The following is a 25,154-nucleotide window of genomic DNA, read 5'->3' as shown; positions in this document are numbered from 1 at the left end:
AAAGCATTGAGATAGGCTGAAACATCTGCATTTTGGAGCAGCGTTACTCAAGAAAACAAAAGAGACCATGTTTATATGCGTCTTTATTAACTCAATAATATATATACAGGTATATACATACATTTTTTTACATTGTTTGCCAACTGATATGTGACAAAAAAAATAATATTATATATATATTTTTTTCATGTGGGGCTCAAGCCCCACCTGCCCTGAATGACAGGTCGCCACTGGTCATTAGGCCTGTCACCTGAATTGATGCGTCCATGCGCGCCTCGGTCTCAGCCACTCATCTCTGCCTTGTCCGCAAGCGTCTCAGCCACTCATCTCTGCCTTGTCTGCGAGCGTCTCGGCCACTCATCTCTGCCACTCATCTCTGCCTTGTCCGCGAGCGTCTCGGCCACTCATCTCTGCCACTCATCTCTGCCTTGTCCGCAAGCGTCTCGGCCACTCATCTCTGCCTTGTCCGCAAGCGTCTCGGCCACTCATCTCTGCCTTGTCCGCAAGCGTCTCGGCCACTCATCTCTGCCTTGTCTGCAAGCGTAAGTGTTCTCCTCAAACCACAAGGTGCATATACCACCCAGTTTCCAGTCAATTCGCTAATGTTTCATGCTGCTGATATGCAGTACTGTTAAATAATGGAGTAATAGCCTGTAGTTTTTTGGGGCTTGTTGTATTAATGCTTTCACCCCGAGTCTGTCATAAACCCTTAAAATAGAAGACTATCAAACCGCAACTGACTCAACATTCCACACAAAGCAATGTTGTTTACTCTCAGGTATGGCCGTGTATTGATGCCCCAAAAAACTACAGTGGAGCTTGTATTGGCATAGTGTGGGCAGTATGAGGGGGGAAGAGGCTGAGATCCAGTATAAGGGAGAAGTGGATACAGGAAATTAGTTTAAAGAGTATACTAAGTAGAACGTCATTATGTACAGTCTACATTTTTTGTTGTCTTTTTTTAAGAGAAACTGGGCCCCTCTCCAGTACAGTAGGTGGCGGTAATGCACCATAACGTTGGATGCCAACTGCGGATAAACCCCACCGAAGAAGAATCCACAGACAGCTACTCAGAACTCGGACAAGTCAGGGGACGTACGTAGAATACGTTTGTCAGCTATCAGTGGACTTTACAGCCTGGTAAGTTTGATTCCGTTGGCTACTTTACTTAAAATATCATACATGTTCAGGAACATTAAAAAAAAAAAAATCATGAAGGCCTAATAGACATACAGCTGGCCACTTCACTTAAGCAAATAATGTAATAACACAACATCTAATTTCTCTATCCAAAAGGGGAAACGGTAAGGTTAGAATCAAAATAAAGTAGATAATGACTTCGCGCAACGATAGTATCTTCAAAACGCAAATATGTAATATATATATGCACCACGGAAGCAAAGACTGTAAATAAGTTTCGTTTCGCCAGAGTGACGCACTGAAACTAGAATACCATTCTACTAGCGACAGGATTTTCTTTCAAAATAAGAGTCTCCCTGCAAGGATATGGAAAGCTTTGTGAGTATTCTTTTGTTTAACACTAGTTACGTACAATTGTTTTTCAAAGCATTGCAACCACCTTGGAAAAATAACCTTTTTTTTTTTTTTAGAATTCATTATTTATACCAGCATTTAATTTGAAAGTTTACACAAATGCTGTTCTGTAAATACAGAGTGTTGCTGGCCTTTTACTCCACATTGGCCACAATTTTTATTTAACCTTTATTTAACTAGGCAAGTCATTTACAACGACGGCCTACCCTATATACACTGAATTACATACTGGTTTATAGAGAAAAAACAACTATTATTTGTGCCGGTGTTCCCCAAGTTTTCACAATCATTGTAAAGCCCTAGTTATGTTTTTGCAACCTGTGTGAAATGGCTAGGTAGTTAGTCGTGCTTGCTTGTGGCGTCTCAATCAGTGACGTCGTGCCCTCAGACCTTGAAGTAGTTATTTCCCTTGGAAGTAGTTATTTCCCTTGCTCTGCAAGGGCCACAGCTTTTCTGGAGCGATTGGAAAGGGGCCGAAGCAATACACTGACAGTAATTTCAGAAGATTATTTATTTAATGTGATTTGTGATTCATTTAAGGAATTAAACAAATCTGTCCAAGATTTTAAGGTCAACCCTGTTACGTTAACTGAACTCGCATTTTAATATTGTGAAGCTATTTCTGTAAAACATCTAATAGTCAAATCAGTGTAAAAGCAGGTGAGCTGGTTCTACTCTTTTTGCCCATTTTCTGGTGTTCTGTGTTGGAAAACTGAGCGGGTTGAGAATAACACAGCAATCCTGCTACTTTATTTATGGTCAACCCTGTTTATTTATGGTCAACGTTCAACCTTGCTACTTTATTTATGGTCAACGGTCAACCCTGCTACTTTATTTATGGTCAACCATGCTACTTTATTTATGGTCAACGGTCAACCCTGCTACTTTATTTATGGTCAACCCTGCTACTTTATTTATGGTCAACCCTGCTACTTTATTTATGGTCAACCCTGCTACTTTATTTATGGTCAACCCTGCTACTTTATTTATGGTCAACCCTGCTACTTTATTTATGGTCAACCCTGCTACTTTATTTATGGTCAACCCTGCTACTTTATTTATGGTCAACCCTGCTACTTTATTTATGGTCAACCCTGCTACTTTATTTATGGTCAACCCTGCTACTTTATTTATGGTCAACCCTGCTACTTTATTTATGGTCAACGGTCAACCCTGCTACTTTATTTATGGTCAACGGTCAACCCTGCTACTTTATTTATGGTCAACCATGCTACTTTATTTATGGTCAATGGTCAACCCTGCCACTTTATTTATGGTCAATGGTCAACCCTGCTACTTTATTTATGGTCAACGGTCAACCATGCTACTTTATTTATGATCAACCATGCTACTTTATTTATGATCAACCATGCTACTTTATTTATGGTCAACCTTGCTACTTTATTTATGGTCAACCATGCTACTTTATTTGTCACCCCCAAAAAATATTTAAGGGATTGGGATTTTGAATTTTTTTATTAAGTTTAACATGTGCATTTTCACATTCAGCTAAATAAACTTTTTTCCCAAAAAGTTGCACTACTCCAAAGGCACCTAATTGGTGGAGCTACCCCAATATTGTGAACATACCAATAGCTATCTTCATTTTTTTTTTTACACTTAAAAAAAATACTTTGCATATAAGCACCATGTAAATGGCAATTGATTACAATTTAATATCTTTAGAATGAGTTATCAACATTGCAATGTTTTGAAATATGAGCTTTTATTTTGAAGGTTTCCATACAAAGGTGACGTCATCATTTCTGCTGTTGGCAGAATAGTAGTTTAAACAGAACACTCACAGACAACACAGCAGCAGACAGTTGTAGTTCCATCATGGCGGAGGATATGTTTTCCCTCATGAGTCTCGAAGACGAACTGAGCTGTAGCATCTGCCTCTGTGCTTTCGACTGTCCGGTGACAATTCCATGTGGACACAACTTTTGCCAAGAGTGTCTCCTAGAAACATGGAAAGACAACTACAGCTGTCCACAATGCCGGACCCACTTCACCACCAAACCAGAGCTGAAGAAGAACACCGTTCTCAGCACTGTTGTGGAAACGTTCAAAATGAAGTCGAATAAAAGCGACCTCCCCAGTGAGGTGGGCGACTTAATCATGTGGGATGCGGTCAAGATGGAGCCCAAAGAGGTGGCTATCTTGTGCGACACCTGTATGGAAGCCAAAGCATTCAAGACCTGCCTCACCTGTATGGCGTCATTCTGCCTTGAGCACGTGAGGCCTCATCATGAGAACCCAGTGTTTGGCGCACATCAGCTGAACGAGCCTCTGGGTGACCTGCGCGACCGTATCTGCACCGACCACCACAAGCTGATGGAGTTCTACTGTGTCCAACATGGCCGCTGTATCTGTGGTGTCTGTCTGCAGCAGGTGCATAAAGGCTGTACCTTCTCCAGCCCTGATGAACAACGGGCACTGCAAGAGGTAAGTTCACAATAGATGTTAATACACCCCATCCACAGTCAGGCATACAGTAGTGTTGTGCCAGCCCATTGCCCCCATGTAGTGCATTACAACTGTCTAGATGACTGGACTTTTTTATAACGGGAAAGGGGATAGACCAGAGCCTGTCGTTTTAATGGGAGCAAATGAATCATAGTGGGCAGAGCCAAGCACGAGCTAGTGAGATCCTATTGGCTCATTCTGGCATTTATTTGCATATTTCCGTTATGGAACGCCTACTCTGAAGTGTATGTACAAGAACTCAATTCGCCCTTGCACTCCTAAACAATGTCGTTTTAAGAAACTTTGGCAAAAGTTAGTCTACAAAACCCAGTTCACTGTTACAGATTCTAGTTTTGGAAACGGATAACTGAATGTTGGCCAAAATCCTTCAACCACTGCCGGCCCCTGGGCTTCCTCTCATCACAATATTTGGTAGTGAGTGGAAACTAACCAGATGTTTCACATTTATACATCTGGTGAAATACCTAGCATACTGTTCTGTTGGGATACCTAGTCAGTTGCGCAACAATGCGTTCAACCGAAATGTGTCTTCCGCATTTAGCCCAACCTCTCTGAATCGGAGAGGTGCAGGGGGCTGCCTTAATCGATGTCCATGCCATCAGCACCCGGGGAGCAGTTGTTAGGGGTTACCTGCCTTGCTCAAGGGCAGAACGGCAGATTTTTCCACCTTTCCGGCACGGGGATTCAAACCACCTTTTGGTTACTGGCCCAAAGCTCTTAACCGTTAGGCTACAGGCGTAAGGTCACTGGTTCAAGCCTCAGTACTGAATGTTTACCCTATTTAGCTACAGAAGTGATGTCATTGATCAAATCACTAATCCTAAAAGAAAACAAAAGTTAACCCATCTTAAGAGTTAGAAATGTTTTATTTGGTTTAAGATGATATTCATTCATGTCTCATTCAGTCTGATTTGAGGGGCAAGTTGAGTCTGCTGGATGGAAAGATTGACAAGAACCAGACTGTCATCTCTCAGATGAGTGACCAGCAGAGCAAGTTGAAGGTGAGCTACCATTTTTTTTTAAACAAAAGACTCAAGAAAATGTCTTTAACTACTCTATTCACTAGCAAGTAATCAATATACAAAGCAGTTTGAAAGCTTCGAGCACGTGGAAAAACGAAATATCGAACACCCACACAGTAAGAGCTGTGTGATATGCTGTGCGAGAGATCAATTTGAGAACTCCACGTATACCGTGTGTCCGTTTCCTCCAGGACTCTGCAGCCAGCAGGAAGAGAGCTCTGGAGGACGAGTACCGCCAAATCCGGGAGCTGCTGGACCGTGACGAGCGTGAGGCTCTGAACACCGTGGACCGCGAGCAGGAGAGCGCTCAGACCAAACTCCAGAACCTCATAAAGAAGTTCAACCAGAACATTACGAAGCTTAGTGCGGCAAAAGATGGCGTCGACAGCCTGCTCAGTCAGACTCAGACCGTGGCTTTCCTACAGGTGAGTCCAGTGTAGCGAAAGTGGCATTGGTGAACTGCTCGCACTCAGGTGATGAGAAACCTTGCCTGAAAGCAGAAGACTTGCGTCAGCTCCCGGCCTTAGCTCAGTGGGCTAATAGTCTTGAAATTATAATATTGACTATAATATATCTGGTTGGTTTTTACCTTTTCCTTTGGGACAGGCCTCAGTTGACATGCCGGCAGCGGTGGCCTTTGACCCCTATACCCCGAAGGTCAACCTGGACTCTAAGGCCTTGGCAGCCTGGCATGCCTACTCTGCAGTCCTGAGGGAGCATCTCACACATGTACTGAAACAGCCTGTAGAGGCCAGACTGCAGATACTCAAACCAGGTGTGTGTGTATATACAAGTGTATGAAACATGCTTATGGGCGGCATTTGTATGATGCCTTGTGATATTGAATTTAATTCCAGAACTTTGCATGGACATGTTCGACAATGGTGATTTTCTTTGGAGGGTAATAAGGGATCAAACAATGAGCCCAATCAAACAATAATTCATAATCCAACATCTTAACCCTTCAAATTGGTTACCAATCTGGTGTTGTGAGGCGTTTGCTTTCCAGATTCCAAGCATTATACTTAGAATACCTAAGTGAAATAGTCACCACTAGCCGGCCTCCGCCCAGTACGCTGCCCTGAACTTTAGTCAGTGTTACTAGACGGCTACCACCCAGTACTCAACCCTGCACCTTAGACACTGCTGCCCTATTTACATAGTCATTGAATACTGGTCACTTTAATAATGTTTACTTACTGTTTTACCCACTTCATATGTATATACTGTAGTCAAGGCCTATCGTATTTAACTACGACTTTAAATCCAATTTCTATTCATAATGTGTATACACACCATCATATACATAGTGTACAAAGCATTAAGAACACCTGCTTTTTCCATGACAGACTGACCAGGTGAATCCAGATGAAAGCTATGATCCCTTATTGATGTCACTTGTTAAATCCACTTCAAATCAGTGTAGATGGGGGTTACACTGGGATTTTGAAGCCTTGAGACAATTGAGGCGTGGATTGTGCATGTGTGCCATTCAGAGGGTGAATGGGCAAGAGAAAATATTTATGTGCCTTTGGTAGTAGGTTCCAGGCGCACAGATTTTAGTGTCAAGAACTGCAACGCTGCTGGGTTTTTAACACGCAGCAGTTTCCCATGTGTATCAAGAATGGTCCCCCACCCAAAGATTCAATGATTATGAAATCCCTGCTATTATCAAAAGTATCAACAGTAGTAGATGTAGGCTACCGTTAATCATTGTCATTTCCCCATTAATCTAGAATTTTTGGTTATGGTAATTTCCGTTTATTCAATGTATTAATATGGCATAGCGTTCTCATTCTCGTAGTGTACAGGTTGTTTGGAGAGCTCAAACTGTCTAATGTTTATCATAGAACGAATGTAACCATCTACATTTCCTAATCTAATGTTTTGCTTAAAGTTAATCTAGCATTTTACCAGAGAGAAAAGAGGCTACACATCAGAGCGATGTCTGTTGATAGAAATCCAGTTTGTGAATTCTCATCCGAGTGGACAAGTGCAACTGAAGCAAAAAAATGTGTCTGATACCGAGCAGAAACGAACTAAACTCACCCCATTCCGTACAAATGTGCGCAACCGCAACATTTAAACGAGGCTACAAAGAAAACGAATGGGACTGTAGCGACTGTGTTGACTTTAAAATCGGGGGTGTGAACTAGGTTTCTATTCAAGCGGTGATCGACATGGTAATGGCTCTATAGTGTTGGAGAAAAGTTGAGAAAACTGACCCTCCGTTACATTGTGCCGTGTCATGCCATAACGTACAGCACGCATAAAGCAACTATTTCTGTCTCACAATCTCTCTCCACCAGGTGTAGCACTTCTCTCATCCTTTAAAAACAAGAAATGGACAGTGACGGGGGGTAAGGGGGGATACCTAGCCATTTTTTGCATCATCATTGCATGCGATCATCATTCTCAAAGCCGCTGTTGACTTCTAAGATCACTTTATCACCGCCCTAAAAACCCGATTCAAATTCGACACAAACGTTCAAATCGGTATGTAATGACACATTATATAAACTCTTTATAGTGTTTTATTTACATTTTAGAGGCGATAAGGTGATAAGTTGGACAGATCGAGTGGAAAAAATGCAATTTTCCCACACGACATCTCTCCTTCTCACTATCACACATTAGTTTCGCTTCCCCACCCGCCATTTTTAAAAAGACCCGACGGGGCACATTGCCTTCTTGAATCATGCAGAAACGGGCAGCGTGGGGGTCATATAATTGATTCTGTTGGAAAGTGGAGAAATTGTGCTTTACAATGGTATTGACATTACAGTTGATCTGGAAGTATTACGTTTTTGGGGCGCTAAAATAAGGGCAATTGTACGGACCAAGGCGATGTACGAGTTTATGTTTACAACTAGATCCATGACAAATCACATGCTTATTAAGCACAAAGAAACGTTCTCGGCGCTGGACAAGCATCAGCAGACATCTCGCATTTTGTCTTTTGCCACTGCAAAGCACAGCTGTGACGCCACCAGAGCCGAACATGTAAAAGCGTCTGCTTGCTTCCCAGGCGAAACAGTTCGGTGCATATTATTGAGTTTGTGCATATTATTGTGACGTTTTTGTTAGTTTTGGACTTTGGTGAGATTTTTTTCCGGCTGTTCGGGCACACACAAAAAATTTTTCTGGAGGCAAGCTGAAGTTCGGAGCCGAAGTCACGCACCTTCGTCAGTGATTGGTCAACAGTAGGGATTCTTCAATAAAGTCTCTTTCATGCACATTTTTTCGTTGTAAAAAAACTGCACAGAACATCTTAGTTAGATGTGAAACTGCTTGACTAAGATTGTCGGCAAAAACTCAAATGTCATTAATTTTGACGGTAATTTTAGATGAATTCTGACTTTTGAGGAAGTGTATACTGGCTACAGCGTCTCAAAATGGACAAACAGTACTATTGCCGCTTTTTTTCCCTCTCATTTTTCAAGCACACTCATTCGTTTAGGCTAGCCAAGGTTGGCTAGGCGCAAGCCGAACTAACTGACGCCTTAACATAGCTCATTATGGTTTCAATGAATGGCAATCGAGCAATTAGAACTTATCTGTAATGGTTATGATAAGTTATGCATGGTTGCGTGCTGTTGGCATAGACAAATGCACACATTTTCCAGTGTGTTCCATTTATTATAATTTTTTCATTAGAGCACTCAAATTATTGCGAGTACTAGAACAGTAAAATGTCACATGCCCATCCCTATTGTAGAGTCCATGCCCCGACGAATTGAGGCTGTTCTGAGGGCAAAGGGTGGGTGCCACTCAATATTAGGAAGGTGTTCTTAATGTTTTATACACTCAGTGTATACATTTATTTTCCGCACTTTGACATTGCTTGTTCTAAAATTTCTTAATTCATTTTTTTTTTGAGAGAGATCTGGGTGTATTGTTATTACAGCACTGTTGGAGCTAGGAACATAAGCCTTTCGCTACACCCGCAATAACACCTGCTAAATATGTGTACATTACCAATAAAATGTGATTTCTTCCCAACAGCTGAGAGGTTTGCTCCTCCTCTGCTGCCAAACTTCTTTGAAATGGGTGAGTGCTGATATGCCCTCGTCTTTATAATAACTACATAACTCCTGCTGGCATACAGTAGCGGTTGTAACCTCCCAGAAAGGTATGGCTTTTGTCCGGCTAAATGGTACAGCCACAATAGTTTGTGAAATAAGTAATAGACTCGTTGCGGTGGTCACTCATAGCCTAATCACGACCTTGGGCACTGTATATACTTTGGTACAGTGTGACATTATCTAAAGTTTCATCTGGTCTTTCTTTCAGGAGGCATGCCACCACAAGGTCACCCGAGAATGCCTCGATCCCACAGCCCAGGAGCCCCCCTCAGGGCAAACCAGAGGAAGAAGCCTCCACAAGATTCAAACCGAGAGAGAAGTAGGCTATTACACGATGGGTCGTTGTGGCCTTGTAGCCTGATAAAGATGGCCTTTTTAGTGTCTAGGTACATTCTACCAAGACACTACATTGAACCATTCAACAAACATAGAATACGATGCACCGACTAGGTCTCTCCATTTCCTTATCAGACCAGACAAAAACAGGACAAATACAGCTTGTTCTATTCAGTCAGAAACATCTGTGACATGAAGGGTTCAAAAACCAAGTGGCAGATCATTGTTATACTGTCAATTTATTTTACCTTTATTTAACTAGGCAAGTCAGTTAAGAACAAATTCTTATCTTCAATGACAGGAACAATGGGTGCCTGTTCTGGGGCAGATTTGTACCTTGTCAGCTCGGGGGTTTGAACTTGCAACCTTTCAGTTACTAGTCCAACACTCTAACCACTAGGCTACCCTGCCGCCCCAATAAAGACTTACTGCCAAAAACTCTATTTACACCTCTGAAGGGTCAACTATGACCCAGAGTTACTTTTTTGATCATATAAGTCTCTCAACCATTTCTCCCTTTCAGAGTCAGACAAGAAACGAGATCACAAGGAAGGGAAAGAACATAAGGCTGACAGTGAGAACTGATTTTTCAGTGTTTTTCTGTGTGTTTACTTCAACTACTGCCAAGCTCAGATAACAGGTGTGCTGTGCATGACATGTTTTTGTTTATGATCCGGTTTAACAGGGTTATGGCTGTTCAGTCTGTTTTGCAAACCTTAGTTGGAGAGAGCGCTTAAAGGGATATTTTGTCAAATAAGCAAATGTTGGCTAGACGCTCCCATAGACTTCCAGACATTGTGCTACTACTAGTTAGCAATCGCGTTAGAAACTACCTTCAACTTCCTTCAAACTGCATGCAGACACTAATATGGTATCAATGAGTTCATCGGACTCTGGGTAAGTAAAAAATAAATAAAAGGGGGCTTAATTGCCAAAAAGTCTAACTATCCCTTTAACCTACATGCTTTAGGCAGCAGCTGACTCATACAATATTGTGTAAAAGTACTGCCTGCAATCATTGGATATGAAAATATATTCTAAATTAGTTGTTTGTCTTCCCTCAGAAAATCCCCAAAAGCCACCTAATGCTCCCAGAGAGTTCGCCACTCCTGTTCCACACACACCAAGGGACCACCCCAGAGGACAATCAGCAGAACCCAGGAACAGGGAGGACCCAGGTAGAACTGTTGTTCATGCAAAAAAAATATATATACACTTGGGAAATGTTGCTTAAAACGATATCCTCTGCTCGAGCAGCTGAATTCCATAAGTGAGCCTCCAATGACAAATTTGAATGCAATTCTGGATACTTGTTGCAACTTTGGGGGTGAGGGGGGTGTGTTCCAGAAAGATGGTTTTACATATTTAGGATTCCCTGAAAATATCCCGCTTCTCTTAACCAGATGAGGGAGTACGTGATTTCTTGGTTCCAGAACGTCTGCTTCTCGTTTAAGTAATTACGCTAAGTGAATTGCAGATTGGTTGATCCGACAACTGGCACGCAAACATTCAAAAATTGGCCTCGTGTCGATGACAGAAATAAACGACAGCTATGGATTCAAAAAGACAGAGCCCAACATTTCACAAGTTTAGAACAAGAAACTATTGTAAACATACAACAAACATGTTCACACATTTACCAAAAATGTAATACAGCTGCCGCTGCAATAGCCAGAGCGGGAGCCTGGCAGAAAATTGCAGACCGAGTAAATGCTTAAGTGAAGCGGCCCAATTCCAATATCTAATAGGCCTAGCTTACACACATGGGTGACTAGTGATAACGCTTTCACTTTATAGAGCACTGTCATTGCAACGCTGGTGATATTCGTGTCACGGCTATGGCCTAATAAGTCAATTGTAGTAGCCCATGTCACAATTGCAATGGTAGGCCCATTCCATAGCCTATATAGGATGAATAATTCATTGAGTGCGTTTCACGACAACATGGGCAACAATGTGTTCTATGTTAAGTTGTAACACCAGTGACTTTTGCAAAATCTGTGGGATGAATTAGGCTATTTATCACTTTTCATCGTGTTGCTTAGGTTTATTCATTTAGCGATTAGCAAAACATCGCAGCCTACTGTACCTGCAAGTCTGTTAAAGACCTCCTTGATTATATGGACCGCTTGATGGGCAGGAAATGTAACAAAGACATTAACAACAACAACAAAATCTCTAATGCAAGACGGGCTCTTCTTACGGCTCTACGCACAGTTGCCTTGCCAAATCGTTCAGCGTCATCCTCATTGTACAGGAAACTTCCAAACGATTGCTACGTAATACAGAGTTTGTAGGCCTTTAAGGCGAAACTACGTTGGATTACATTGGCTATGTACGGGTTGAGTAAATTGGCCAGATATTGATTGTGCGGAATAGGTTCCACAAAAAAAACCTCTGAATGATTTCAAGGATCTAGTCGAGGTCCAATAGTTTGTTCCCTTCGTTGTTTGCCGTGCGTTACAAAGGCTCTGATGTCAATTGTGTTTTCCGCAAAGCGACAGACCATAGTGACGGACAACAATCTGATTGGCGGAGAAGCCCCGTCTTTATTCACCAGGACAGGCTAAGATCAAGTTAACCTCTGAAGGTAGCAGGTTTGCTTCCGAGCATTCGTTGCTATGGTCGATCAGGCTACAGGTCGAGCTCTCTTTCTGGAACCGGAAATCCGGAGTTAGTTTGACAGATCTCGCCAACTCCCTAATCCGGCTTTCTGGACCACCCCTCCGGTTGATCAAAGTCACCTATGCACTCTACTAAACTAATGTCATGGTGTTTCTCTTACAGGACAACCAAGTGTTCTCCCAAGTATCACGTCTGCAGCAAAACGAAATGACCTTCTGCAATGTAAGTTCACAAGTGGTTTACCGCAACCACGTAGCAAACCGACTCTGGCTCCGTCTAGGGAGGCTAGGATAGGCTATATGTTTTTCCAGAAGATACCGACCCTACCGTTGCGCTTGTTTACACTGAGCTGCACTGGGGCCGGAACTCAATCATGGTTACATTAAGACACCGTGGAGCCAGCGTGAGATATGGGAAGGAAAACGTATCTCGATGCAGGGATGGGATATGCCACTGTGCTCCTTTTATCCACGCTGCTCCATCGGAATCTTCTGGCAAGTCTGTAACCTCTGAGTGTGCGTTCAACATAAGTCAACAGGGTGTTGTGAATGTCTTGAGGGGAGACGGCTCATGGTGGTTGTTGTCGCTCATATGATGACAAGTATAACAATATACAGAAAGGCATGCCAAACAAAAAAGTTTCAAACACTCAGCAGGAGATCCCCCAATGGCTTGGGATGCTACTCTTGATCCGCTTCTAAGATTGTTGCAGTGATTGCCAGTCAATCACTCGCACCTGTGAGCAATTAAACAATCCTTAACCCTGTTGGTACTCCTAACACCTGGCCTGGCAGCTGCTGCCAGCCGTGGAGGGATGTCTGTAGTGGAAATAGACTCTGTGGTCTAACCACTTATCTCCCTGTATTCCTAACACTAGCTTGAAAACAAGTACTGCATTCTGAAGGAACTTTTAGAAAAGTGTGTGCAATGGGTGTGTTTGTGTGCGAGAGAGAATCTTACCTGTTTCTCCCTCACCAGATGGCACGGTTCTCACCCTTGACCTCAAAACAGCCCACAAGCGCATCTCCCTCACAGAGAACATGACCGTGGCCTCTGTGTCAGACGAGCCCACCCCTTACCCCGATGGCCCCGCCCGTTTCTCCGTCTGCAGCCAGGTGCTCACTTCCAAGGGCTTCTCCCGCGGCCGCCACTACTGGGAGGTCAAGATGAGCAGCAACAACTTCACCGGCATCGGCTTGGCCTACAACAGCATCGACAGGAAGGGTCCGGCTAGCCGGCTGGGGCGTAACGCCCAGTCCTGGTGCGTGGAGTGGTTCAACGTCAAGCTGTCGGCCTGGCACGCCAGCAGTGAGACTGTACTGCAGAACCCGAATCCGACCCGCGTCGGCGTGCTGCTGGATTGCGAGGAGGGAACGGCCACTTTCTATAACGTACAGGACCGGGCATACCCGTTCCATACGTTTGTGTTCCAGTTCGCCGAGGCAGTGTACCCGGCGTTCTGGCTCTTCTCCAGCGGCTCATCTGTTAGCCTATGCAAGCTGCAGTCTTGAGAAGTTAACACACAAACACACATTCTTCTCCCTCGCAAATAATTATAATATACAGCATCTGGGTCAATAAATTACTTAATCATACTGATATTGGGAACTTGTATCTTAAAGGTTATTATTTGGTTGTGGTCACTGACTATAGTAATAATGCAGTGTAGGTCATAACATTTTGGACTTTGGTCTCTTGTAACTGCAGCAACCTCTAAACAGGCAGCATTTGTTAATCAGTAACTAATGAAAACTAAGCACTTGCATACAGGTAAAGGAACATTACAAATTATTATACAATATTATTGTATTGTCAAAAGCATGATTGACATCCTTACTACCTTTTTGTTTTACTACTGTTGTGATGTCAGCAGCATGCCGTGAAAGGAATTTCAGTCGATTTATTCCTTTATGGTTCATCAGACATAGCGAGTTACATTGGCTGGATAGAAGGAATTAGCTGACATTGTGATCATTCATGTTTGATTCGCAAGTGGTTACGTGACGTGCTATAGGCGAACACGACTTACAAACAGAACTACTAAGTGGTATTTGAACCAGGCGAATGAGTTCTTTCTCCGGCTCTGCAGTCCTGGCTAAATGTCTTGATCATCCAGTTTATTTACAGATACATTTAAGTGGTCTGTGGGTAGCTGTTTACAGCCTGTTTTATCAGAGCTTATGATCTCTTGGTGTGGGTCTTGGCAGTACACAGTAATCACATGTAATATACACAAAACGACGTGAATAAACATGTCTAACGTGTATGTTATCTGCTGTGTGTGAACAGTACCACAACGTTCAGAAGGCCATGTACTGGCACACCTATGCAAGAGTGTGGATGACTTTTGCTGGTGTCAGGCATCCCGCATTAGGGAATGTCATATCCAATAACACCACTGGATATAGAGAATCAATGAATCGAACAGAAAAGCATCCACATTATTCTTGAAACCCCCAAAGGAAAAGTGGGTATCGTTCACTTTTCTTCTTGATCTAATACATTTCGCTACAGTGTTTCACATAGAGCCTGGAAGTGAAGGGGGTTTCCGCATGGTGCAGTGTGAGGATGTGCTGAAAGCGCTTCCTGACACTGCTACTACAGGCTTGATAGAACCTAGCCTGGTTGCCAGATCTGCATTTGTTTTAGAATTACAGTGAACAGGGCAGAGGAGTTGGTTGATCTGGCAACCAGGCTAGATAGACCCAGCCTGGCCCATAAGAACAAGCAGAGGTCATTTAGACCCCGTGAACAGGACTTGTTCCAACTCTGTGGGTTTTGTAAATAGGGATGATTTAGGGCTGGGGGTTTTCCTGTCTATGTGACCAGACAAAAGAAAAACTCTGGGCCCAAGTTATAGCTAATTTAGCTATAGCCCATAGCTAGGGCCTTCTCATGTCCTAGAAGGGTACATATCTGTAGCACAGTGATGGTCTGTTGGTGTTAGTTTGGACATCTGTGGGTGTCACATTGTCTGTAACGTGGGTGCATGCTTCTCATAATTCATGCCTCTGATATTGTGGATTGGAACTTTTCCATTTATGGACATGCTACGATCGGAGAGCAAGTTGAGAATAGCATGTGATGGATTCGTTTTGCTTTGCAAAGCCCGGTGCCAAATGAATAGTTGGTGTCATTGCCTTCTCCCGCTATAGAAACACTAGTTTTCCTGATTTAAGGGATTTCGACTGTTAGTGGAATGAAGGCAAGCTGATATTTAAGGAAAAGATGAATTCATTTGCTGGATTTAAACCATTATTGCCACTGGCTTTTTAAGAGATCCCCAAAGGTTTGGACAAAGTCCGAACGACTCGCGTACACAACACCAGATAGAGCAAAGATCAGAGGGCCATTGTCATGGTCCTTGTGTGTCAGCACGTTATCCTCTCTGTCCATTCCTTCCGTCTTATAAGCTCGGTTCTTAATTAATGTGCTGATGGTGTACTTCGTGTTGGTTTGGTTTACTGACTTTGTTTGATTGAGTCTTGTTTAACTGAAAAATATATTTGAAATTGTTGGTTGTGTTTTAAAGGGTAAGGTATTGATTCTGTTTGTGTATAAGGGGTTTCATCTGGTTAATGACAACTTGATAATGTCCCCTCGTGATTTACTATTATAAGCTATTTTGTGCTAATGTATTCCTCCAAAAATGTATCACATACAAATACATATAGTTACTAATGAGTGTGGTGGTTGTGGCTTATTTGTTCCACATATCTAGACACGTTGATACTGCATTTGGGGATTATATTACTTCAAACTGCTCAGACTTACCGCAAGTGCATGGGAAGAAAAAACAATTGCTTTTCATATTATATACATGTAAAACAATGACATTCATAATATGAAAATATTTATTATTGGTGTTTCCAAATCCTAATTTACATTGCTTATTACATTCAGTGAAATGATCCGTTTCAACATCTGTAGTAGCAAATTCAGTAAAGCCGATTTTATTTTCATCTTTATGTCTCTTAAATGTTCCTCTGTTTCTTAATTGCTTTAAAAGTGATTCATTGTTTGCTTACAATAAAAGTAATTTATCCATCTCTCAATCCATCTTTTCTTTTTAAATGGCCATGAAGCAGGTGGCAAATTTCGTGCCAATTCGATGGAGAGAAAATGGAGTCATATGCATTCAATTCTATTATGCCAGTAAAGTGCTGTTATGACTAAGTGATTTTTGACACTTCCCACAGCAATCTTGTGCGTTTTATGTAGTGGTTTGACTGCAAAAACTAAATGTGTAGCTAAATATATTTCCAAATATACTGTACCTTGTGGTGCGCTGTAAATTTGACTCAAATCTTTACAGGAAAATGTATCAGCAATAGACTATCACAGGTCTCCTTCCATCGTTAAGTGTAGACATGACATGTACATAAACGACCAAGACTACTATTATCCATTACCATTCAATATCTGAAGTCAATCTAATTGAGAACATTCGGTGGCATACAGTACATGCTCTTTGACAAACACATGGAATGAGGCTATTTCTCCAGCAAGCATTGACATTTCTAAAAAACCTCACAGCCTATAAAGTACCACAGTATGAGCAATAATACCCATAAAACCTAGCAGTCACATCCCATGGGGGATTTTTTAGAAACATTTAAAATAAGGGGCTGTGTTTCTTGTAGGCTTACCCTGGCATGATGTTTCGATAACCAGACAAATCTCTCTAGTAAAAGGTGACCTTTATAAATATATTTGCCTGCATTTACTCCCCTAGCGATGACATGCAGGAGCTTGCGGGGATTTGTAGTTTTGCATTTCCACTTTGATGCTAATTAGCATTTTCAAATCTAAGACTAAATGGAGCTGAATATATTGACAAGTCACCTTGTCCGAGAGAGTTAGATGATTATCAAAACGTCACACCAGGGTTAGCCTATTTTTTTTAAATAGGAGAGCTGAATGGTGGAAAAACTATTGGAACCATTTCCGTTTGACCGCTAGGTTTTATGGGTATTATGACACCTCCAGTGTGGGGCTCTATACCCATTAAACTCAACTCTGGACATTGAAGCCAGTTCCACTGCATCTTTTCATTGTTCCCCTCTAATCAGGGACTGATTTAGACCTGGGACACCAGGTGTGTGCAAATCATCAGGTAGAACAGAAAACCAGCAGGCTCCGGCCATCATAGGGTAAGAGTTGAGTACCCCTGACCTATACTGTTTGAAATAACATTTCCGTCCACAGTTAAGATGCTCAGACCTGTTTCTAGAACATTCAGGTTTGTTGTAAACATACAGTAGAAGCGCAGATACACATAAAATGGGTGTCCTCAAGCAACGAGACGATTACCCAACGGCTTAACACACACAAAGGGAATGTAAGCACTTATATATCACAAGCATAGGCATTATATTGATAACTATGGACCTCCGAAGCTTTAGGTTAACATTGACAATCCTCCCATTATACAGTTGATGCCACTGGTTGGCTCTGGCATAATCTCTTAAGCGCCGAGACTTTTAGGAGACCTTCCAGGTCATATTTTTTTGCAGTCACGCTGCACAGATGATTAGGAGTGCTGATCAGTTTTCCCTTATAGCTCACACTGAATAAGCTTATATGGATAGGGGGGACCTGATAACCTGGTGGAACCAATCTGATTGCTGTGTTAATAGTTCTGTTCTACTGCACGTGATTTGAAATAGAATGGCAAACGCAGTGATCAGACTGGTTCCACGGGCTTAGGAACCAGGTGCGCAGCGTGACTGCATAAGAGACGACCTGGAACACCCCCTATACCTTTATTATGGCTGTAACAAACCTGATATCATCTCAACTTCGAACCTTGACCTCACTAAAATGACCAAAAAAAAGCTGACATTCTTGAAAGGTGACAGAGATTCAGAAAAACCCCAATCACAGATCATTAAAACATTCTGAGGTAATAAATATTGACAGTCGACACACCATAGAAATAGAATGGCTAGATGCTCACCTATTTCTATGTGACAGACATAGGGTGTGACCTAGCGGTTTGTCTAGTGCTAAACAGCATGAAGACATTAAAAAGTGTTTGAAATAAACCATCTTTCCATCGTAGACAACATAAACAAATTAGATACGGACAGTGTAATACAACTATACCTATGAACACTTTGAGCAGTTGCAACTCGGTTTTGAGGGATGGTACAATTCTAACTATGTCCTATGGAGTAATTCCTACAGTGCAACAAGAAGTATCCAACACAAAAGAGGTCTAATTTAAGAAAAGGACAAAAATATTGCAAAAAAAGTAGGAGCACGCTAACAGACAGTAGATTATAGTGGTAGACATTTTGTCTCCAAAAATTACAAGGTCGAAATGAAAAAAACCTGTGATTAAATCCTTCATAAGCAACGGCTATTTCACTAGGAATGGTTAACTAGGAGTCATAATAAACTCATAAGAAATATAGTCAAGTAACATTTTCTTAAGACTTAGTAACCACTAACTACTGTCTGCCCAATACAGCACATGTAATAGGGGATTTGGCCAACATGGCAGTAACAGTGCATCATCATGAAATACAGAGTTAACAAAACAAACGTCCAGTGATTGACTTACTAATATAAATATATATTCTATCATAGGAGTACGAGTGTCGAGGTCAATGCTTGCTCCTGAGTCAGGGACACACGGGGTCCATGTTGGGAAACACTGCCAAACTGTTATAACTATAGAGCTATTATAACTATGGAACAAGGGATCAGTGGAAATACGCCATTCTCCACTGAAACACCTGCCTCCTTTACCCAGAGACAGGAATATGCCTGAGCTCTCACTTATATAATCTGGGGAGTGTGCAAGCGTGGCATTATGTCATCAGCATTTACTATAACAAACAGAGGGGTATGGATGAAACATTGAGGAGGTGGAACTTGGGGGCTCAGGCACGAGCAGAGGCGGGACCTGCTGGCTTGGGAGAGTCATGGGGGGCGGAGCTCTCAGCCTCGGAGGTGCTGGATTCGTCGTCGTCGTCGTCCGTCTGCTCGGCGCTGTGGTAGAGCATGAAGGCCTGGGTCTTGTGGGTGATGGTGATGGTGCACGGGCCCTGGGCCCACGGCTCTCCGTCCACTTGCATAGGCATCCGGGACGTCTTCAGCACCAGCTACAGAGAGATAGGAAGGGAGAGGTGGTAAGAGAGGTGGGCGGAGAAAAGGGAAGAAGGAAAGAGGTGAGAATTTTTACTTTGGAAGAGCTGAACAGTGATGAGCACAGTAAAAGCACATTTTAAGTACATTGACATTCACTGTACATGAACTAACCACGTTTAAAGACAAAACTTGCAAATTGCTCCATTATTTACAAAAGATGGCCATTCAAACGGGTACCGTATCTATTCAGCTCAGTTCAAAATGAACCAGGAAGGAAACACAGAATACACCAGTCCAGTACACCACTGCTGTCCTCTCACACTGGAGATAAAACAGTAAGTGGTGGTGATGATGGAATGGTGCCGTAACCTCACCCTGACTGTGTGGGCCTGACCCAGCCGCACCGGGTTGGCCATCTTGACTTGGATCTGAGCACAGTGGAAGGAGCCAAACACACCCACCACCTCCAGCAGCCCGTCATCCAGCCTGGGAGAGAGGACAGGAGAAAAACACTTAGAAAACATAGAAAAGCTTTACAGAGCATTCATAAGCCCTAGATATATGCTTCACAAATCACCCTTTAGATCGCATGACATTAGCTTATCAATGACTTCCGAAGCATCTCTAAAAAGGCCTAATGTAGAGTTTATGAAGGCGTCACAAAAAAAAAAGGACAATGTGATCTTTAGTTATCCTTTCAGTGATAACACACAAGCAACTTTTCAATGGACATAGTCTGATGGTAGGGCTTATGAGGCCTTTATTGTTTCCATTTCTGCAGTGTCTAAAGTCCTGTGTGAGCCATTGGTGCTCACCGCGTAGGGGGGTAGGGCTCGTCCCCCATGCCCTCCCACAGACGACAGCCTCCGCCCCAGTAGCCGATGTTACACACGATGATGCCCTCCAGACTGGGCAAGGCCACCCTCTCTCCATCCAGCTCCAACTGTGGGAGCACACACACACACACGGGCACGCACGCACAAACACACACAAGCACACACACACAAACAGGCACACAATATTATTAAATGATATGAGTATCAGCTAGTTCAAGGAGGCATCCAAGGATTATACAACGCACAAAGAATGCTCGAGTTCATTTTAAATTTGTGACATCTACCAAGGCAACGGAACATTCTATTAAATTCTCCCAGAGACATAGAGGTGAAAGAGGGCACAACAGACATGAGAGTCGTTCCCTGAGGCCACAATGTGCGTGCCTGCGTGTGTGTTGTTTTTGTGTGTCTGCGTGTGTGTTTGTGTCTGCGTGTGTCTCATTGCATGCCTTACCTCAATCCTCTTATCCAGGTCTTTGCATTCTTGAACTAAGCAATCTTTGGTGCCATACATAAAATATACAGCCTAGAAGGAAAGGCAACAGTTTGACCAGTATAAAAGGGGAAAGCAATAGGACACGCGTTATCAAAAGCAGGTCACGTTTAAACGGATTCAAATATATATATATGTTTTAAATTTTCACCCAAATAACCACTCTTAGACTATTCTGAATCAGCCATTTACATAACCAACCAACCAACCACATAATTAATATTCATCAAGTAAAAGTAGCATTAAAGCATTTCTTTTCCAAATTGATGTGTCGACCATTACACTCAAGCAACCATCCTGTATACGTCCTCTCATACTGCATGTAGATTCAACCAAGACATTTGCATATGTTTGTTAACATTTTCAGATGCGTCTTCGGGCCGACTGACCTTGTTGATGATGCGGCTGGAGAAGAAGGAGGGGGTCTTCTCACGGTGGGTGTGGAAGTTGAGCGCCATCAGAGCATCTGGGCCCACTGAGAAATAGTTATTCATGGACAGGACCTGATGAGGATAGGACACGCGAGTTAAGAGGTCCTTTAGTGATCAAATCAAGGTTATAAACAGTGAATAATCAATCACGTAGGCTATTCCAGTAAGCAGGATTATTAAATTAACCAGCTAACGTTGATAAACAACCATTTACCTTGTTTTTCTGGTTCATTAAAAACGTGTATATTGGTTGTTGTTTGTCGAGGCAATTGTACCTTGTCAATTTTAAGTAATTTTCCTTAAAAATAAGTTATTTCAAGCAATTTTGGACAGTTAGCTGGCTTACTAATTGATACAGCCCAATGTTTGCAATGGATCGCTTGGTTGGAGCATGGTTCTGGCAGTGGAAACAACAGTTACAGGTGTGATTCCTGTACGGGCCACACACTGAATATAGTATGTGTTGCTGAATTCTATCAAAAATTCAGGGCAAATGGACAAGATCAAAAGAGGCTAGCTAGAGAGGGTGAAACGCAACTCACCTTTGGCTTACGAAAGTAGAGCCCCTTTGAGGCTACCTGAACTTTCCACCTGTTAGGACAATGAAGATCATACTGGATCATTTACAACCATGTTACAACACAAATGGAACTAGGGACATTGAGGGTGGCAGCATTAGCACAGAAGGCTACGTTACATGAGCTTTGTAGCATTAGCACAGAAGGCTACAGGACTTGGATTTCGTAGTATTATAAGCCATTGCTTGAGCTTCATAGCATTAGCACAGGAGGCTACATGACTTGCGCTTCGTAGCATTAGCCCAGCAGGCTACATGACTTGGGTTACGTAGCATTGTAGCATTAGCACAGGAGGCTACACAACTTCCTCTGGCTCTCCACTGACCTGTCCATCTTGACCACCTCTGCTTCGAGGATGTTCCGGAGCACCTGCTCCACAGGGATCTCCCCGGCGTAGCCCGACCCCCAGCCAAGGGAGTTGGACAGGTCGTTCCCCGTACCGAGGGGCAGGATCATCACCCTGGGGATGAACTGATCTTGGCCCTGGAGACCAATACACACGCGCATGTGAAGCAGACGTCAGTGTGCTGCTAACACATCTTCCTCCACTGTCCCTATACCGGGATCAAACCAGTGATTCTCTGCTCACAAACACATGTGACCGCCCTCCGTTACAATGTACCAACCGTTTGAGCTAAATATCTATAGTGATTAGATGCAAATGTGATTCCAATGGAACATGCATGCCATCTACAGACGTCTTATTCAATAATAACCAACAACAGTAGTTACAGCAACGTTAGTTATACAACAGTCTCTTGGCATAGAGCTGCACGACTCATTTGCTCCTGCCCATTGTCATGTGACGCATGTAAAAACACAGTCCTTTACCTTGAGCTTCATGGTGTCGATGGCATCCAGAACCCAGCCCACGGTTCCGTCCCCCCCACACACCAGCACCCTCACACTGCCTGGAGGCAGCAGGGTGCACAGCTGCAGGGCCTTAGAGGGAGGCAGTTCTGACAGGTCAAACACCTGAGAGGGGAGGGGAGGAGAGAGGAAAGGAAAGGAAAGGAGAAGAGAATAGGAGGGCGGAAAAGAGGAAAGTGGAAGAGGGAAGGAGAGAAGAAAGGAAAGGAGAGAGGAAAGGAGATAAGGAGAGGATAGCAGACAGAAAAGGGATGATATGGGAGGAAACAAAGGGGAAATGGTGGATAGGAGATGTTTATGCATCCCACCATCACCGTGCCACCTCCACAATCACAATCACTTTAACTCGAAAGAGTGCCTATTGTGCGCCAGTTCAATTTGACCTAGACATCTTAACAATTCCATAATATGCTACACAGAGGACTGACTGACCTGGACAGGGTTGAGGATGGTGCGGAACTCTCCAAGCAGAGCCTCCCCCATGTTGTTCCCACTGCGAGTGTTGGCCAGGACCAGCACTGGAGTCCAGCCGCTCCCGCAGGCAGATGCCAGCTAGACACACACACACACACACACACACACACACACACACACACACACACACACACAGTTAAAATTAAAGTAAACAAAACCTGTTTCAAGCCACAACCCAGTCTTCTAACCTGACTCAAGAGGGACTGGTAGTTGCTAGTAATGCAACCAAACAGTCGGTTCCAATCCACCATTTGGGACACCCTAACCCCAGACACTGACCCCTCCCTGGGTGTGACCTATGACCTTGCTGTACTCATCGGGGTGCCTGCGGCGGAGCTTGTTGACGTGGTGGAGGTAGTGAGGGGGGATGATGAGGCTGCGGAACTCGCCCAGCTCACAGCGCTCCCCGTCCGACAGGCTGAGCTTGCAGTCGTCGTGCACCGTGGTCTGACACCACACACACCTGCCAAGGGACAAACACACACCCATCAAGCTCAATTTACTCTGAGTTCACTGTAATGTCAAGGCAAAAGATGGACAGCGAGCTGGTTAAGAATTGTACATGAAAGGAAAAGGACATGATATTAATTCCTGTCAATTTGCAAATAAAGCAACGACAGCTTCCCCCATGATTGAAAAAGTACAATAGCACCCTCTCCATAAGACATAAACGTGAACGCCTTTGCATCCCGCTGGACTTCACTCTGATTAATGTGGCATACAAAAACTCACACAAATGACAGCCTAGAAGCAAAGTAATATTACCTAAAGTCACACAGCTTCGGTTGGTTCCCACATTGCTCCTTGCAGACCGCACAGACACTGCAGAGAGGGACGTTTCCCCGGACCCAGCGGTGCGCCAGTGTCCCATCCGTTCGGGACGGAGCCATGATCTCTTTGCACACAAGGCTCCGGTCGGCGCGACGCAGGCATGTCTCGTCGGCGCACACTCCGCAGCAGTCGCAGACCGCCCCTTGCAGAATGTGTTGTTGGCATACACAGCAGTAGGTGGGCTTGTTGAACAGGTCGGTGCAGTGCCAGCCGTGCTTGCTCTTGCGGAAGAAGTCTTTCATGTGTATTTTCCGTTTGGAGCGTTGGACACTGCACCACAAAGTAATGATCACGGGCACTACGACAGCGAGAGTGGTCCAAAACAGGAGTGTCCACTCTTCCCGTGACGATTGGTCGCGGTTTCCCTCGTCCCCCTCCATAGACATTCGAGGAAGGGTGGTTGGTATTAACGCGAATAAACTAATCAAATCATGGAATATCACGAGAATTCACAAATATAAACATTGTGCGCAAGTCGCGCGCATCATGATGTCCATGCAATAGCTACGAGAAAATGGCAACCTTCTCGTGTTGCGAAATAACGCACAAAACAATGCTCGAGCGAGATTGTAAACATTGGCTACCGTACATTTTTGGGGGGCAAAAATACGTAGCTAGACGACGACCACCAACATTTGGAATATTAGCATACTGTTCTTGTTATCGGAAGTTATGCTAGCTATAGTTACTGGGCACCTGATGTGCTCCTTACCTACCCAGCAGTGACTACATTAGAAACTGATAATCCAGCGTCTGTTAATTTTTTTTATTTTTTAAACACGAAACGCATGCCCAGGAATTTCTAATATTAAAGGTTGCATTGACATGACAGCTCCATTACTATATCAATAACACGAGTAAACAATAGATTCATCGATAAACCATATGTCCCAATTGCAAACAGTGGCCTTCCCACCTAATGGCCGTGTTCAAGCGCGTCAAAACCGTGTTGTATCATGGGTACATTTTGACGACTGATCTGCAAATAATATTGAGCAGTTATTTACATAGAGATAGATATGTGACATGGGCAGCGCCTTTGAGGCTATCTCCATTTTAAAGTAGTCCGTGTTCTTCTTCCCGATTGGCTGATCCCTCCCGATGACCCGGTTGGACATGACTCTAAAAGGGTCACCAGGGGCGATGAGCCAATGAAGTCCCACCCAGTTGACTACATTAAAATGGTGGAAGCCCTCAATGGCGCGGCCCATGCTAATAGCCTTTTGGCCACTAGAGGCCCCTATCATTCTCTATGGTTATTTATGCTGCAATGTGATTTGTAGATCAGTCAGTTTCGACTCCCCTGCAATGTTGAACGCCCTCATTATCAATAGTGTCGTTCGTTTTAATTGGCCAATATGCTAACGAAACCATGACGTACATTTTTACGTAATGCTCAGCTGACTCTGGCAACTGAATAACAGATCAAAA

At 43.3% G+C, this 25,154-nt stretch overlaps 2 protein-coding genes across 4 annotated transcripts; one reads left to right on the top strand and one right to left on the bottom strand.

Moving 5' to 3' along the window:
- The first annotated feature begins 1,013 nt into the window (after positions 1-1,013).
- Positions 1,014-16,167, top strand: LOC112230338 (E3 ubiquitin/ISG15 ligase TRIM25). Of its 2 annotated transcripts, XM_024396581.2 has the most exons (11): positions 1,014-1,140; positions 3,292-4,002; positions 4,950-5,045; positions 5,258-5,491; positions 5,673-5,841; positions 9,072-9,116; positions 9,360-9,470; positions 10,011-10,061; positions 10,552-10,665; positions 12,275-12,334; positions 13,091-16,167. In XM_024396581.2, exons 2-11 carry the CDS (start codon positions 3,394-3,396, stop codon positions 13,621-13,623), a joined length of 2,022 nt encoding a protein of 673 aa, XP_024252349.1. In that variant the 5' UTR covers positions 1,014-1,140; positions 3,292-3,393; the 3' UTR covers positions 13,624-16,167. The 2 variants fall into 2 exon arrangements, with proteins under 2 accessions (XP_024252349.1, XP_024252350.1); XM_024396582.2 differs by lacking the exon at positions 10,011-10,061.
- On the bottom strand, positions 15,953-24,686 carry LOC112230339 (diacylglycerol kinase epsilon). 2 transcript variants are annotated; one of them, XM_042310780.1, is made up of 11 exons: positions 23,658-24,686; positions 23,172-23,355; positions 22,851-22,970; positions 22,380-22,523; positions 21,874-22,031; positions 21,513-21,561; positions 20,929-21,042; positions 20,501-20,572; positions 20,026-20,153; positions 19,585-19,696; positions 15,953-19,224 (listed from the first exon to the last, which is right to left on the bottom strand). In XM_042310780.1, exons 1-11 carry the CDS (start codon positions 24,107-24,109, stop codon positions 19,003-19,005), a joined length of 1,755 nt encoding a protein of 584 aa, XP_042166714.1. In that variant the 5' UTR covers positions 24,110-24,686; the 3' UTR covers positions 15,953-19,002. The 2 variants fall into 2 exon arrangements, with proteins under 2 accessions (XP_042166714.1, XP_024252351.2); XM_024396583.2 differs by having other exon boundaries at positions 23,196-23,355.
- Between the last annotated feature and the right edge of the window lie 468 nt (positions 24,687-25,154).

This window comes from Oncorhynchus tshawytscha, linkage group LG32 (genome assembly GCF_018296145.1).
Source record: "Oncorhynchus tshawytscha isolate Ot180627B linkage group LG32, Otsh_v2.0, whole genome shotgun sequence".
Lineage (NCBI taxonomy): Eukaryota > Metazoa > Chordata > Actinopteri > Salmoniformes > Salmonidae > Oncorhynchus > Oncorhynchus tshawytscha.
This window is presented reverse-complemented; position numbering and strand designations above follow the sequence as displayed.